Source organism: Podarcis liolepis, assembly GCF_965112155.1.
Source record: "Podarcis liolepis genome assembly, chromosome: 4".
Lineage (NCBI taxonomy): Eukaryota > Metazoa > Chordata > Lepidosauria > Squamata > Lacertidae > Podarcis > Podarcis liolepis.
This window is the reverse complement of record NC_139558.1, coordinates 42,680,243-42,694,153: the sequence shown is the minus strand read 5'-3', so window position 1 is coordinate 42,694,153 and position 13,911 is coordinate 42,680,243. Positions and strand designations below refer to the sequence as shown.

The 13,911-nt window shown below is 39.3% G+C and overlaps 1 protein-coding gene across 10 annotated transcripts in view; it reads left to right on the top strand.

Moving 5' to 3' along the window:
* The window catches only part of MAP7D2 (MAP7 domain containing 2), a 47,265-nt gene that overhangs the window by 11,636 nt on the left and 21,718 nt on the right, over positions 1-13,911 (top strand). For all 10 annotated transcript variants that reach the window (XR_014525795.1, XM_083501890.1, XM_083501884.1 and 7 more), the window contains exons 2-3: positions 11,037-11,114; positions 11,979-12,142. Coding sequence is in view for 9 of the 10 variants with exons in the window: in XM_083501890.1 (XP_083358016.1) it covers positions 11,037-11,114; positions 11,979-12,142 (242 nt within the window). In the remaining variant the exon portion in view is untranslated. The remainder of the gene's footprint in view (positions 1-11,036; positions 11,115-11,978; positions 12,143-13,911) is intronic.

Sequence of the window (13,911 nt, the reverse complement as noted above, 5' to 3'; positions counted from 1 at the left end):
TTTTATGATGGCTAACGAACATTTTGGGAAATCCTGCTAAGAAAATAATTAGTCAGCCAATTAAGAAAACAAATTAGAACCAAAAGTGTTCAAGCAAGGTTGTATTTTAACTGCTACCTGTTCATACACTTTGGGGTTTTTTGTGAATTTGTGTTTAATAGTCATAATTTCTTAGATTGTTGTAACAGAGTTAGCACTTCATAAACTTTCAGTTTGTTTCAGTTCACATGTTTAAAATAACAAAGCAACAACATCAAAGAAATGGGTGACTTGTTTCACACTAATTATATAGCAAGAAGTGAGGGAGAAAGCGTATTGCTTTATTTAGTAATGTATGATGACGCCTGAACTAATAAATGTGGGTGTTGGTTAGTACTTGGTTATATAAAAGAGGGAAATGATATTGAGTAAGAACCTAACACATTGTTCTAGTCCAAACTCAGCTGTCTCCCTTTACATATTAGTAGTGCATCCGTATACATGCCAAGATGAATAATTATTTTAGTAGAGGATACAATAAAGAAGTAAATAAAACCCTATGTTGAATATGCCCTTAACTGTTTGTGTCAGCCTGGTTGTTGTTTTTTGTCATTGATGGTATATTAAATTGCCAAGGTGGGTGTTTGGGTAACACTCACTTCAGAGACACTTTTTCATGGTGATTGAAATAGAAGTCTTAAATTTCAAAACACACTGCCCATGTTGTGATATGTTTCATTTATTTATATTTATTTAAGAACATCAGTTAAGTACATTTGGCCTTCCATTAGTCTCTGAAGTCTTCTCAAGGTTAGTCCTTATCTTGCACCCTGTAAGAGATGTCAATTCAGCATTGCTGAGTAAATGCTGTGCCAGCAGATTATGAGCTTGAAAGTGTGTTTTTGAAAGCAATACAGTGGTTTGTTCTGTAGCACAGCATTATTGAGGGTAACTAAACAGTCATGGTTTTAATTAGAGCTTTGTTTGCTTTTTGTAAGGAAAAAAACACCTCTATCTGTGAAGAGATCTTCATTGTAGGATGCATCTGGTTTTCCAAGTACAGAACCATGAATCAAGCATTTTACCGGGTTTTAGCCATTTAGCCACCCCTGTTCAGAGTAATATGGATATAATGGATATTGGGGGGGGGGAACCCTCTCTCATTTTAATCACCAATAATTGTTGTAATGTCAGCAAGTATTGATATTGATTCTTCATTCTGCTGAATGTGCAATTTATTAAATAAATACTTTTGTATCCCACATTTCGGAAAATTTCTCACAAGGCAACACTTTTCTAGTGTCTTCATCATGGAAGTTATATATCATGACTTATGAAAATTGTCAAGAACCTTGCTGGTGTCATTCATGACCTGGTGACCTCCAAATTGGGCTACTGCAATGTACTCTTATGTGGGTCGTCCTTTTGAGAATAGCCTGGAAGCTTCAGCTGGTACAGAAATCTACTGCTTTTTATGATCAGACTTGAACATGTTGCAGAATTCCGAAACATCTCCATTGCTCATCTTGTAAGTTTTTCTGAAAGTGCGGTTTATAGCCTTTAAAGTTCAAATCATCATGATTGTGTTGAAGAATGCCTCTTGTCTCTTCCTCACACCCCCATTCTAAGATCTACTGACAATTCTCAGCTCTTTCTGGGAGCTGAGATGACATGCTAGAACAAGGATGGAGAACCTGCAGTCCAGGAACATCTGCTAGGCCATAGGTTCTCTGTCCCTGTGCTACAAGGATCAAAGCCTTTTCGGTGGTGGCTCTGCAACTATGGATTACAGTCCTTCAGCATATCTGTGTTCTTCCTTGGTCTTGTTTTAGAGAAAAGCAAAAACATGTTTTTCCAGACATCTGGGATTTAACTGGAAATGTGTGCTTTTCTGTGTGTGTTGTTCAAAATATTTTATAACTTTGTATACGTAATGTTTTCCTGAATTGTATATAAACTGCTTTGGGAACATTTGTGTTAAAAGGTAATATAGAACTGCAATAAAAATATACTTAAACCTGTGCAGATTAATATAATCAGCAGAATTCAAAGAGATGTGTTTAGCTAATCATCCAAAACAGATAATTTAATTACTCAAATATCAAGTTTTGTAAATCTGTTTTCACCATCCATTAAGGATGTGGGCTTTGATAAATGGAAGCTTCCTGGTTTTGCCTTGTAAATAAGGCAAAAGACTGGTCTGGTAGCTAGAAATTTTGTGAAAATGGTTATGTGGTGAGGACAAAGGGTCCTGTGAGGGCCACCAAGTGGCCATGTGGTGAAGCAAAATTGTAATAGTTAATGTTCTAAAGTTTTTGAATTTATTAAATACACTTGATAAAATGAACATTAATGGTAAAGGATTTAAAATAGCTTGATCTACCATACTTCCAAGTAAATAAAAGGGACAATTAAACTACCTGAGGATTATTTATGTTATGTTATGTTATGTTATGTTATGTTATGTTATGTTATATTATATTATATTATATTATATTATATTATATTATATTATATTATATTATATTATATTATATTATATTATATTATAAAATTGTAAGACTGTTATCATGCTGCAGTATACGTGGCTGGCAACAAGCAGCCATGACAACTCCTTAGCGACTCATACTTAGGCCGCTTCTTCACCAGGAAGCTAGCCAGGTTATTCCAGGAATTGTCTATCTTTGTTTAGATTTTAACACTTGCTGAATCTAGGAATTGGAATGGTCTCAGCATGCAGCCAGAACCCCTTATCCCAAACTCATAACATTATTTTAATTGGTGTAGGGAAAACTGTTTTTTTTCTAACTTCATTGCAGTTTTGAGATGGAATGATTTCCTTGTAGAGAAATTTTCACTGAAAACCTCGTTGGGGTAGTGGTGATTTGGCCATATCAGACCAGCCTGTTATAGGCTGCTTTTGGATGATTTTAGGCACATGAGTGAGATACAAGTTTAGAAAAAGAATAGTACAGGTATGTATGAAAGAATATATATTGCATTAACAACTCTGATTTTCCTATAGTTAACAGATGGGAATGATAGAAGAGGGAATTCAGATGTTAAAGTTAGCATCACTGGTCCACAGAAAACAGTTGTAGGTACCTCCTGTGCTGTGAAAAACAACTTTTCCTATGATAGAAATGAATGATGAAGTTATCTTCTATTTCTAGCACTCAGATCTTATACAGCCCTCATTCTGTAGTTGCTTTGCTTAGCTCTAGTTTACTCTCACTAGTGTGATCCAGCCTACAGCAAATTGCTTTTGATTCTTACCACAGTTTCATTAGGAGTTATAAGAGGTCTGACTTCGTATAACTCTTTGGGTGCAGATCTTGGACTAGTAACTATTTTGCAGTGTATAAAAATGAAGATTTAAATAATACAAATGGAATGTTCCATTCCATTAACAGCTTCAAGAAAATATACATGACTTGGTCAAAATGTACATTTATTGATTTTTCAATTGGATATTTTAATTCTTAAACCTGTATGATCCTCTGATGTAGCAAGACTATTGTATTGGCTTTTTGTGTTCATATATTATGGAAATTCAAGAATGAGAAAGTTTGATAGTAACACATAATTTGCTTAAACAAAAATATATATACAGGGGGATTTATTTATTTTTAAACTGAGTAGCTTGTCACAACAGATGCAACAGAGCATTGTGAACTCTGCATTTGAAAGCTCTTGTAGTTAAATTTAATAACTACTTTAGGGGTGTGTTTTTTTAGTTTCTGTGAACACATATTACTTATCTTGAATTTCCAGAAAAATAAGTACACTCAAATTGCCATCTCTACCATGACAACCATTGTGCCTGTTATTATGTTCATTAACAGGGTTAACATAGTGTGAGTTGCCCACAGTGTAATTTTATTTTGCTGCTATCGCAAGTGGCCAAAAATAATACCATTGCATATGATAGTAATAGTACCCAAATGGACCAGAATCTACAAATATGGGCAAGAGCATTTTTAAAATCTAATCTGATGAAAAACCCCATTCTGTAAAAATATGAGGCTCTCAAAAATCCAGCACAGCCAGTCCTAACACCCTCCACTGCTTCTGAGCTGAGAGCTGAGGAGGAAGCCAGAGGTTTCCCTCCACAGTTTTACTGGATCTTGAAAACACCTGAAGCACTTTCAAAGCTGTGCAACTTCACAATGCCTTCAGGCAGTCAAGATGTGCAGACCTCTGAATATGGCGCTTTGGCATATTTGTGGTAGTTGGATAAGTGGCTTGGCACAATATATACCAAAGGAGTTTCAGAAATTCAGTATTGTAGAAACCCCAAACATAAGTAATTGCCACATAGTCCTATGAATACAATTCTATGATTCTATGTTTTCTTAGAAAAACCCAAGTGTGTTCAGTGGACCTAGTAAGTGGGACTTAGAATTATAATCTTAAACTGACAGAAGGTATGTTTGTTTGTATGTAAGTACAGTGGTACCTTGGGTTACAGACGCTTCAGGTTACAGACTCCACTAACCCAGAAATAGTGCTTCAGGTTAAGAACTTTACTTCAGGATGAGAACAGAAATCGTGCTCCGGCGGCGCGGCAGCAGCAGGAGGCCCCATTAGCTAAAGTGGTGCTTCAGGTTAAGAACAGTTTCAGGTTAAGAACACCCCTCCGGAACGAATTAAGTACTTAACCTGAGGTACCACTGTATTTTTAGTCACTGTTTATGTATTTATTTGCTCAGCATTCAAAATTAGCCAGGCACCAGTCACATTTTGCAGCAGGCAGCCGGCCTTTTGCAACTGGATGGAGATGTCCAGATGCCACCCTTGATATCTAGAATCTCCATTTGCCTGGCTGCAGTCGCCTTGTCTGCTGGGCACTGCAGCAGCAAAAGACACACATCTGTTGCTGCCACACTACCCTGCAAACCACCAGATTTGCCTGGCAGCAATCAATCAATCAATCAATCAATCAATCAATAGCTGCTGATGAATCAGGTTTCTGCAGGGTAGCACGATAGGAAAAGACGTGTCTTTTGCTGCAGCGCTACCCTGCCAACCACCTGATAAGCCTGGCAGCATGTGTGTATGTGTATATATTATTGCTGCTGGGCTGCTAGCGTGGCAGCAATAATAATAATAATAATGGCGCCTAGGCATTTTGTTTTGGCACCCACAACCTAGGTCCCAGGAGCCACAGGGCTCCTAGCTTTCCTATCCCAGTTTCGAAAAATATTTGCTTGGTATTATTTGCTGATGTTCTCTCTCTCTCTATATATATATAATATATAATATATATGTATGTGTGTATTTTGTACATTTTTTGGGGGGGGTACATGTTTTGTGTTAACTAACCGGAGAGCTTTGTGTACTGAAAGTACAATAACAAATTAAATAATTGTCACGTTAAATTTCACTACTCTACTGCATGGTAACCCTTGAGAAGGAGGTAAGATATGAGGACCTATTGTATAGAATACTACCAGCTTGCCTGCATTCATTTTTAGCTCCCCTTATTGTCTTCATGGATCTATTTTGTTAAAGTCTTTGCTTGTTTTTGTTCTCAGTTGGACAATAATTTCCTTTTCTAAAGGGAGCTTTCTTGCATCCCACTAATAGCGTCTTACTCCTGGGCTGTAGCACACACACACATAAACCATAGTGGTAACCTTAAAGCCATTTTTAGTGGACTCTTCCTTGACAATATTTGCCAGGAAGAAGCAGGAGAGAGATGGATAACAAATTTACATTCATTTCTGCCTAATGTAAACCTTTACTGTAATTATTCCACTAATTTTACAAAAGGGTGTTCAATACTAAATTTTCTGTTAGTGCTAATGATACCAAGGTCAGAATGATTATGTTATATCGTGTCCTTCTTAGCTCACTTAGTGTAATAAGACTTCCTCATTAGTTCTGTTCAGCCAACCTTTAGTATTGATAGTATGACACTTATTTCCTAAGGCTTTGCCTCCAAGTATTTGATTTCTCATGTGACCATTCTCACTAGTATTCAAAGTACTTCTACCTAAGTTTCCATATATTTATTATGCTTCACCCTGCCCCATAATTGAATGTTTCTCCCCGTCACCCCAAAACTTAGATGTCACCCTATCAGGGTTAGGAGTAACCTGGTGGAAGAAAATGCCAGTTTTTCACTTATTCTAGTTCACTGACATTTAATTCCTCCTTCTAGTATTGACAGTGAGCTTAAATGCAGCCTGTGGGGAAGAGCAGGGAGAAAAGGGGAAAATATATATGGTGCAAAAGGAACTATTGGAGTGTAATAAGCTAAGTGCTGAAGACACATCGGGCAAGGCATGGCCAACAGGTTTTAACGTATTTGGAGCAACTGTACTGTATATTAAATCTACAACTTTGTGTTCCCCATAGGCCTAGAGCAGGCTTCCTCAACTTGGCCCTCCGGACGTTTTTGGCCTACAACTCCCATGACCCCTAGCTAGCAGGACCAGTGGTCAGGGATGATGGGAATTGTAGTTTCAAAACATCTGGAGGGCTGAGGCTGAGGAAGCCTGGCCTAGAGGAAGGTGGAGCATAAAGTTTTAGATTTAATACTGTTGCTCTAGTCTAAATGCTTATGAGAGGAAGAGAGTGAAAGCTTCCACTTTATTTCTCCAAGAATAACTTAAGTTTGAAGATGTATTATCTCTAGTTAGCTAATGCTGATGCTTCGTCATCCCAAATGTTCCCAATGGTCCTGCAGAAGAGAGCTGGGGGACCTTGGTCCCTTCAGATGTTATTGGGACTCCAGTTCTCATTAGTCCCAGCCAACACAGCCAATGGTTAGTTATGACGGGAGCTGTGGTCCAGAAACTTCTGAAGGACCAAAGGTCCCCCAGCATTGGTTTAGAATGTTAAAGGATAAAAGCAGCATCCTAAATTGAGCCCAGAAATGAATAGGCAGCTAGCATAAATGGCACAGAATAAGTGTTACATGATCCAAACACCTAGTGTTCTGGCTGCTGCATTCAGCACCAGTTGTAATATCCAAACTGTCTTCAAGGGCAGCCCCATATAAGGTGTATTACAGTTATCAAACCTGGACATAACAAGCCCATGTGTTAACCGAGGCAAAGTTGAGCAAGCTGGTAACAGGCACACAGTATGGATGAATAAAATAGTATGGATGTTGCATAGTATTTTAAAGTGGATGATCCATCTGTATGGAATTAGTGTACTAAAAGAGTAGTGCTGGTTAAGCAAGCAAAAAAATTGCATCTATTCATTTATTTGATATACTCTTGACTTGTGCGGTTTGTAAATTAGTGACTGAAAGAAAATGGTTCTCCTCAGTCTTTTCACTTGTAGTAGTCTCCTATGTCTTGTTGCAGTTATTCAGCAGCTGAAAGTGTTTTATATATATCTTGACAATCTAGAGCAGACTGTCATAGCTCTGTATTTAACACAACTTCTAAAATTTGAAAGCTTAGTGACCCACAGTGATTTAATTGGTTCTTAATATAGTATGACATCGAATAAGCCAAAATCTGACAGTGGGTTTCGTATGTAGTCTTAGATACATGAAGCCTAACCTCCTAGCAGGGACTCCTGAAATGAATTGAAGTTTCAGAATATCATCTTGCTTGATTTCACCATTTGTTCGTTCATTAAGCAGACCATTCTCAGATTCTGCTAATCTGCAGTTTATATTTTCATTCATTACATTTATCCTTCATCTTTCTCCTAGTAGCCCAAGGTAGCATGTCTGTTTCTTCCCCTCCCCATCCTACCCCATTTTATCCTCACAACATCTCTAAGAACACAAAGTTTGACCGCTCCAAAATTGCAAGCAGACAATAAGGAATGCTACTAAAGAATTTGAGGAGCACATTGCTGACAACATTAAGACCAGCAGCAATAAGTTCTTTAAATATATAGCCGTTGCCCGTCTAGGGATGCAGTTGGACTGTTTGAGTGAGTTTTGTGAGTGTTATTCGGCATTCCCCTCCCAAAAAAGGTCAACAACTCTGGGCAATCCTCCCCAAAAGCTGAACAACTCTGGGCCATCTCACTCTTTTCTTAAATTGGAGTCCCTAAAAGTAGGGATCATCTTATACACGGGAGCCTGTTATACACAGAAAGCTACAGTATTAATTAACTACAGTATTTAGTGTTAATTCTGGAAATGTATACTCAATTCTGACCGAACTAAGCCTAATGTATATTATGCTATAGGAGGCTTAGTTCGGTCAGAATCGAGGATACACTTTCAGAGTTAACACTGAATACAGTGGTACCTTGGTTTACAACCATAATCTGTTCCGGAGGTCCGTTTGTAAACCAAAACAGGTTGTAACTCAAGGCACACTGTCACCAATGGGGCCTCCAAAATAATAATAATAAAATTGTCTGTAATCCAAAAAAATTGGGTTGTAATCCAAAAAAAGGTTGCAAACCGGGACACAAACTTCTGGGTTTGACGTGTTTGTAATCCAAAACGTATGCAAACCAAGGTACCACTGTACATGACTTCTGGTAAATGAGCCACCTTAGACATTAGGGGGCCATGAAAATTTATGCCCTAGACTTTCTAGTACTCATGTACTATCTGAAAGCCAAGGGGCACATCAGTTGCCGGATGTGAATTCACCCCCCCCAGCTCTCCCTCCTCCCACTAAGAGTGCTCTTGTGCACAGGTCCTGCTTATGAGCTTCACCCAGGCACCTGGCTGGACTCTGTGAGAAGAGGAGTCTTGACTAGATGGGCCATTGGCCTGATCCAGCAGATTCTTCTTATGTTGATAATATTCTTTTAAAAGTGCAGGTTTAAACTTTATGTAATTCTTTAGACTAGTATTACAGTAGCTAAATTATGATTATGTTAAAAAAAAAATCACCCGATGCCAATATTAAGCACCAATTTTTTTCCTGGAGTAGATTAGTATGCTGATTGTTGTAATACTTCTGGATGACACACTCACAGTGGTACCTCGGGTTACATACGCTTCAGGTTACATACGCTTCAGGTTACAGACTCCGCTAACCCAGAAATATTGCTTCAGGTTAAGAACTTTGCTTCAGGATGAGAACAGAAATCGTGCTCCGGTGGCGCGGCAGCAGCAGGAGGCCCCATTAGCTAAAGTGGTGCTTCAGTTAAGAACAGTTTCAGGTTAAGTACGGACCTCCAGAACGAATTAAATACTTAACCCGAGGTACCACTGTATAAGCATTTCCATGTGATTTGTCCCTGTAAAAATAAAGCAGATTCCTAAGTTACTGCATTGACTGAATTTCTGGTCCCAGCCCCAAAGGAAATGATGAGGTGCAAGTCTCTGCTATGGCCACATGGGGTCATCCTGAGACTACTAAATGCAAGGAACGTAGGGTTTCTACCAAGTTCCTTCATTGTTTATAATATTCAGTAACCCAAGGATTATGGAAGAACAATTTGCAATCAACAGTATGTTTATATAAATGATATTATGGATACAATTTTCTGTCTGTTTGCTTACAAGAAATTAAATTTACATCATAACAATTAAAAACAAAACACATAGTAAGTTAATAGTATCTTAGTGGGCTTTGGAATTTTGGAGGAAGAAATGTCCAAGCTTTTAATCTTTTCCTATTTGATCCATTGTATCATGTAACTAGACTCCAGAATTTTTAAGTTGACTGTGTTTATTATGTTGAGTAAACTAGGCACACCGAAATTGAACCCTTATCTTGGTGACTTGGCTGCAGTCCTGTATGCTGTTATGTAACAGTAACCCCCATTAAATTAAGTGGGATTTACATCTGAGCAGACAAATGTAAGATATGGGCTGTTGGTAAAGCAATAACACATTCCTGTTTGCTCGTGTAAAGTAATGTTCAGTTATAGAAAAATTACAATTAATTGCCAAGATGCAATTCATGTTGATTTTTAAAAAATGAGGTGGCTGAAAAAGAATGTGCATAAGGGAGGGAGATGTATTTCCTTTCATTGGATGTTGTATGTTAAGAAATCTTTTATGCCTTGTCCTTAAAGAATGAGAGGAATGGGAAGGACACGTACAAATATTTTTAGTATTGTATATTGAGGCAATCCTTGTTTAATTCAAACACTCTCTGATCGGAGGGGAAAGTGTAAGACCACAAATAGTAAAGTCAGCATTAAAATCAGAAAGCAGTGCAGATAACAGACACAAACATACAAGTGTTGAACAAAATGCATTAAATGAAATGTCTGCACATAAGACTCTTGGTCTTTTCAAAGAAGACTGCTAGGCTGTTAAGAAAATCGAATGCACTTTACAGTCTGGAAAACGTGTGGAGGATCTCACCACAGTTGGAAAGATATTTTCAGGTGTGTAGGTATCATTGCTAAGCAATATGTACTTGAACTTTATTATAAGGATTAGCAAACCAGTGTTGATCTCATCCTGTTTGGTATTGCTACACACACAGACATATTGCCCTCAGGCAAGAGGTTGGAAGCTTTACTAATAGTTGCTTTCAGAGTCTTCCGACTGAAAGGTGGGGTTTTTAATGTGTTCTGCATCTTTATACACGTAATATCTAGGTTGGATGACTGTAACATGCTTTATATCATGGGTGGGCAAACTAAGACCCAGGGGCCAGATCCGGCCCAATCACCTTCCAAATCCGGCCCCGCGGACGGTCCGGGAATCAGTGTGCTTTTATATGAGTAGAATGTGTGCTTTTATTTAAAATGCATCTCTGGTTTATTTGTGGGGCATAGGAATTCGTTCATCCCCCCCCCCCCAAATAGTCTGGCCCCCCACAAGGTCTGAGAGACAGTGGACCGGCCCCCTGCTGAAAATGTTTGCTGACCCCTGCTTTATATGATGCTATTCTAAAACCGACCTTACAGGAGATAAGTGAAACTAGACAAAAATTGTAACACTAAGTGTGTTTGATTTTTTTGCTGACTGGTTTGTCCTGTAAATACTGATTAGGCTACTCTTGTGTTGTTAAATTTTAGCAAAAATATTTTGCAAAAATGTGACAGTTGGAATCCCTATAAAAACAAGATAATAAAAAATTAAGTATTTAACTACCGTAGTTTTTAGGTACTTGCTGTGATTTTCTAAAATGGGTTTTTCCTCCTTTGATGTTTATTAGCTGTAGATGGATTTCTGAAAACTGACGAAAGACAAAGACTAGCCAGGGAAAGGAGAGAAGAAAGGGAAAAGTATCTTGGTAAGTTGACACTTTTCTTCCTTGGATGTAGCTGGACAGCCCACTCTGGGAAGGCATCCTTGAGGATCGAGGTGGCAGGCCTTAAGCCTAATTTTCCAGAGGTTGGGGGGGGGGCATGTTCCCTAGTCTTTCCTGCACTGACAATGGCTCTGGCCTGTTTTCTCAGTTTAGAACCAGAGGCATTTATTCTTTGAAAAAATAAAACAGAGACTTCTAAGCATCAACTGCATAGACCTCCTCCTCTGGCTGTGCCCTGCTAGGCCAGGCTATTTAGGATAGTTTGGCTTGGGAAGGTTCTTGGCAAGAACAAAAGTTCTTAGGTACTTTTCCATACAACATCCCCCCCCCCCAACCTCAGCCTCTCACCTTCCAGTCTGTTGGTGGTATCAGCTCTAATATTTCTGAAGCATGAGGGCTCATGCCAATGGCTGTAGTGGCAATTCGGGTACCAGCACATGGGAAGTAAGCAGCAGCAATCCATGAGCAGAAGGGGAAGTATAGATCTGGTTTTATTATTTCTGCCTCTTTGGACTTGGTGCTACATGTTTCAGCCCTTGTAGGGTGGTGGACTTCTTCAGTTAGCTGCTTACGTGTTTGAGGGAAGCTTTACTTTCATTTATGTCCAAGGTTATCAATTGTTACTGAATTTTCCACTTAACGATTTAGAAAAGTTGAACCATTTGACTGCTTCAGTGTGTGTGAGAGACATAGAATGTACATTTGCACTTTAAAAAAACCCAAGCCATGCTAGTGGACGAAGACTTCCTTTTTTTTTGTATGCTTCGTCATTCTCTTTCAATATGTATGGCACTTCATAGATTTGTATTCTACATCAGAATAGGAGAATTTCTCTCTTTATTGAAGCTGCTAGGGAACAGCAAATCTTGGAAAAAGAAAGGAGAGCAAAGCTTCAGTATGAAAAGCAAATAGAAGAACGATGGAGGAAGCTGGAGGAGCAGAGGCAGAGGGAGGAGCAGAAAAGGGCGGCTGTTGAAGAAAAGAGAAGACAGAAGCTCAGAGAAGAAGAGGTACGCAGTGCTTTAGCATCCTGTACTGGAGGTGGGGACCTGTTTCAGCTGGTTTGGAGCATGCCCAACCTTCTGGGAGCCACATTACTATAGGAGGTGGGGCAAAACAAAATACCTCATCAAACTGAAAAAAAAATCACCTCTGCCACCCCTTGTCACAAATGCACATGCCCCATCCCTCTTTCCCTCTCTTGCTCTTTTTGTACACATACGTGCTTACAAGTATTCACACACTCATACACACACCTCTCTCAGTAGTGGGCAGCTTGGTGGGGTAGGGTGCTGACCTGACCTTCAATAAGCTGCTTCACAGCTACTTACCGACAGGTAGAGGAGGAGGTGGAAGTGAGGTTAGTGCAGTGCAAGCATACCAAAAAAGTCAATCCATTGCTTCCTGGATTGCAGATAGATGCATGTCCATAGGACTCACATAGAGGCAAGTGTGTATGGGTTAACCTAAGGAAGATGCTGAGCAACAGAAGGCCAAGCTGTAGATGTAGAGATCAGTAGTAAGAACCAGCTAGCAATTCAGCTGCACGTATGAGGTGTGTTTTTTTAAAACAGCTGTGGCTCTTTTTGCTGAAGTGGGAGGGAGTGGTGTGCAGAGAGATGCCACCTGGTGACATTAAACTGTCTGGTGCCATTAAGATGCTAGACAGGCCTCTGTGACACAGGGTACCAAATGCGGCAGGCAGGAACGAGGTGTAGGTAGACAAGCTGCTGCAGCATGTCTGGATCTGGAAGTTGAGTGTCACTGAGAGATGGACATAGGAGTTGTTGCTCTGGATAATAATGGATCAATGACTTCATGGGCACAGTAGGGGCTTGAAGAGACTTGAGTTCATGGTGGATGGCTGCTCTAACTTGGGAGCAGTGGGAAGATGAACCTCTGTCATCTTTCCTTTGACTCCCAAAATTGTAGGTTAAGGTTGGTTGTCTAGAGCTGTTTCTGTGAACATTGATACATTGAGGAAGGTGGGGGGACAAGTCATTTTTGAATTTTTTAGAAAAGCATGCTGTGGCTCTTCCTCGTTGTATAAGTTTTTTGGTAATAGTGAGAGTTGACTGGGTTACCTTCTGAACCAATAAGTGCTTGGCCTTTGAGGTGCAGTTTAGTCTTTGGGTTTGGCTTATGAACGTCCTAAATGACTACCAGTTTCTCTAAGTTACAAAAGGCTTAACCTGGACAGCATATTGATAAGTGACCCTTTTGTCCTTTATCATGAGGATTTATTATTCAGGCCCATGACTAATATGTGCTAGGTTTTGTACAAAAGTAACAAAGTACAAGTCATTGTTTACCAGCTTTGCAGTTGATGTGTAAGTTATTGGTGAGAACCCACAGATCACTAGTTTGGTTCCCAGAAGTGGGTCTACGTTATTCCTTGAAAGCCTTTCTAAGCAAACTGACAACTTCACTTTGCCAGTAGGAGTATCGTTTGTTATAAAGCCACCTGATGTTAGTGTTCCCCCTGTATGTAGAAAGCTAACCAGTTAGTGATCAAACACTTCTCTGTGATGAATAGGTTTGCCATGTGCAGTGCTCTTAAAACGAGCTGTCCATCTCATTGCATTCTTGGGTTTTATGGGTCCATGAAGGGGACTACACCATATACCCTGGCTGGATGCTTGAATCACTTACTCTCCATCCCATATCGGTGAAACGTAGAATTCATTTACCATGTGAGAAGTTACTGTATTTTTATTTTGCCCTTCCTCCTGTCAAGTCACTCTATTTTATCCTCAAAACAACCCTGTAAGGTATATTA